General features: G+C 52.6%; 1 protein-coding gene across 1 annotated transcript; it reads right to left on the minus strand.

The window, feature by feature from the left end:
- Nucleotides 1-240: 240 nt before the first annotated feature.
- Nucleotides 241-807, minus strand: SARC_04991 (hypothetical protein; the record flags this gene model as incomplete). The annotated part of the gene is made up of 1 exon (XM_014301177.1): nucleotides 241-807. One exon carries the CDS (start codon nucleotides 805-807, stop codon nucleotides 241-243), a length of 567 nt encoding a protein of 188 aa, XP_014156652.1.
- Between the last annotated feature and the right edge of the window lie 33 nt (nucleotides 808-840).

Raw genomic sequence — 840 nt, forward strand, 5'->3', positions numbered from 1 at the left:
CACTGAAGACTGCACCACACCCGACGGACGAACTAAGCCCATTTCCGCCACACCTCTGTATGGTAGGCCCGTGTAACGCGCGATCTTCAGGCCCTGTTGAGCCGCAAAGAACTCAGATACCAAACTGGGAGTGGTACCCGAATCCACATGGACCTCAACATCTGCATCATGGATGACACCTTGAATGACACTGCCTGCTTGGACCTTTTCTTCAACAGCAGCACCTACTGAACCTTTCAGTCATTTGCCTTCGTTCCGGCAATTAGCTGCTATGTGCCCTTGCTTGTGGCACTTGAAGCACTTAATCCTCCTCATGCCCGCCTTGAAAGCCTCACCAGGCTCACCACCTGACAGCTCGACCTCTTCCTCTTCCTCCGAGGCCTCATATCTGGTACGTTTTTGCTTGGGCTTCTCACCTGGTGCACCACGCTGACGCTTACTTTCGTCAATCCGCTTTCGCAAATCCTTCTGCGACACCTTATTTTCCTTACGCTGATTATTTAGCTGCGCGCGCAAGTCGCCGAGAGCCGCCAAGGTGCCGTCCATGGCATACCGATCACCCTGAAGCTCTTCCTTCACCGCCTGACCTCCACGCAAACTCGGCCCAGCAGCATGAATACGCTCCTGACGCAGATAGACTATCACCTGCGTCAGACCCGTGTATTTGTAATTCTGACGCAAAAGGACCCCTAAACGCACGTTGTTCGCATAGAGCCGTTCAAAAAACACATCTATCGAATCATGGACCACCCGCAAACTCGCCATAACCGTCTTTCCGTACACCGGTTCAGTTCGCATTAAACCCATGAAGAAAGACGCGTGAAGGCTCAAAAACCACTC

The sequence above is a fragment of the Sphaeroforma arctica genome, assembly GCF_001186125.1.
Source record: "Sphaeroforma arctica JP610 unplaced genomic scaffold supercont1.301, whole genome shotgun sequence".
In the NCBI taxonomy this organism is placed as follows: Eukaryota; class Ichthyosporea; order Ichthyophonida; genus Sphaeroforma; species Sphaeroforma arctica.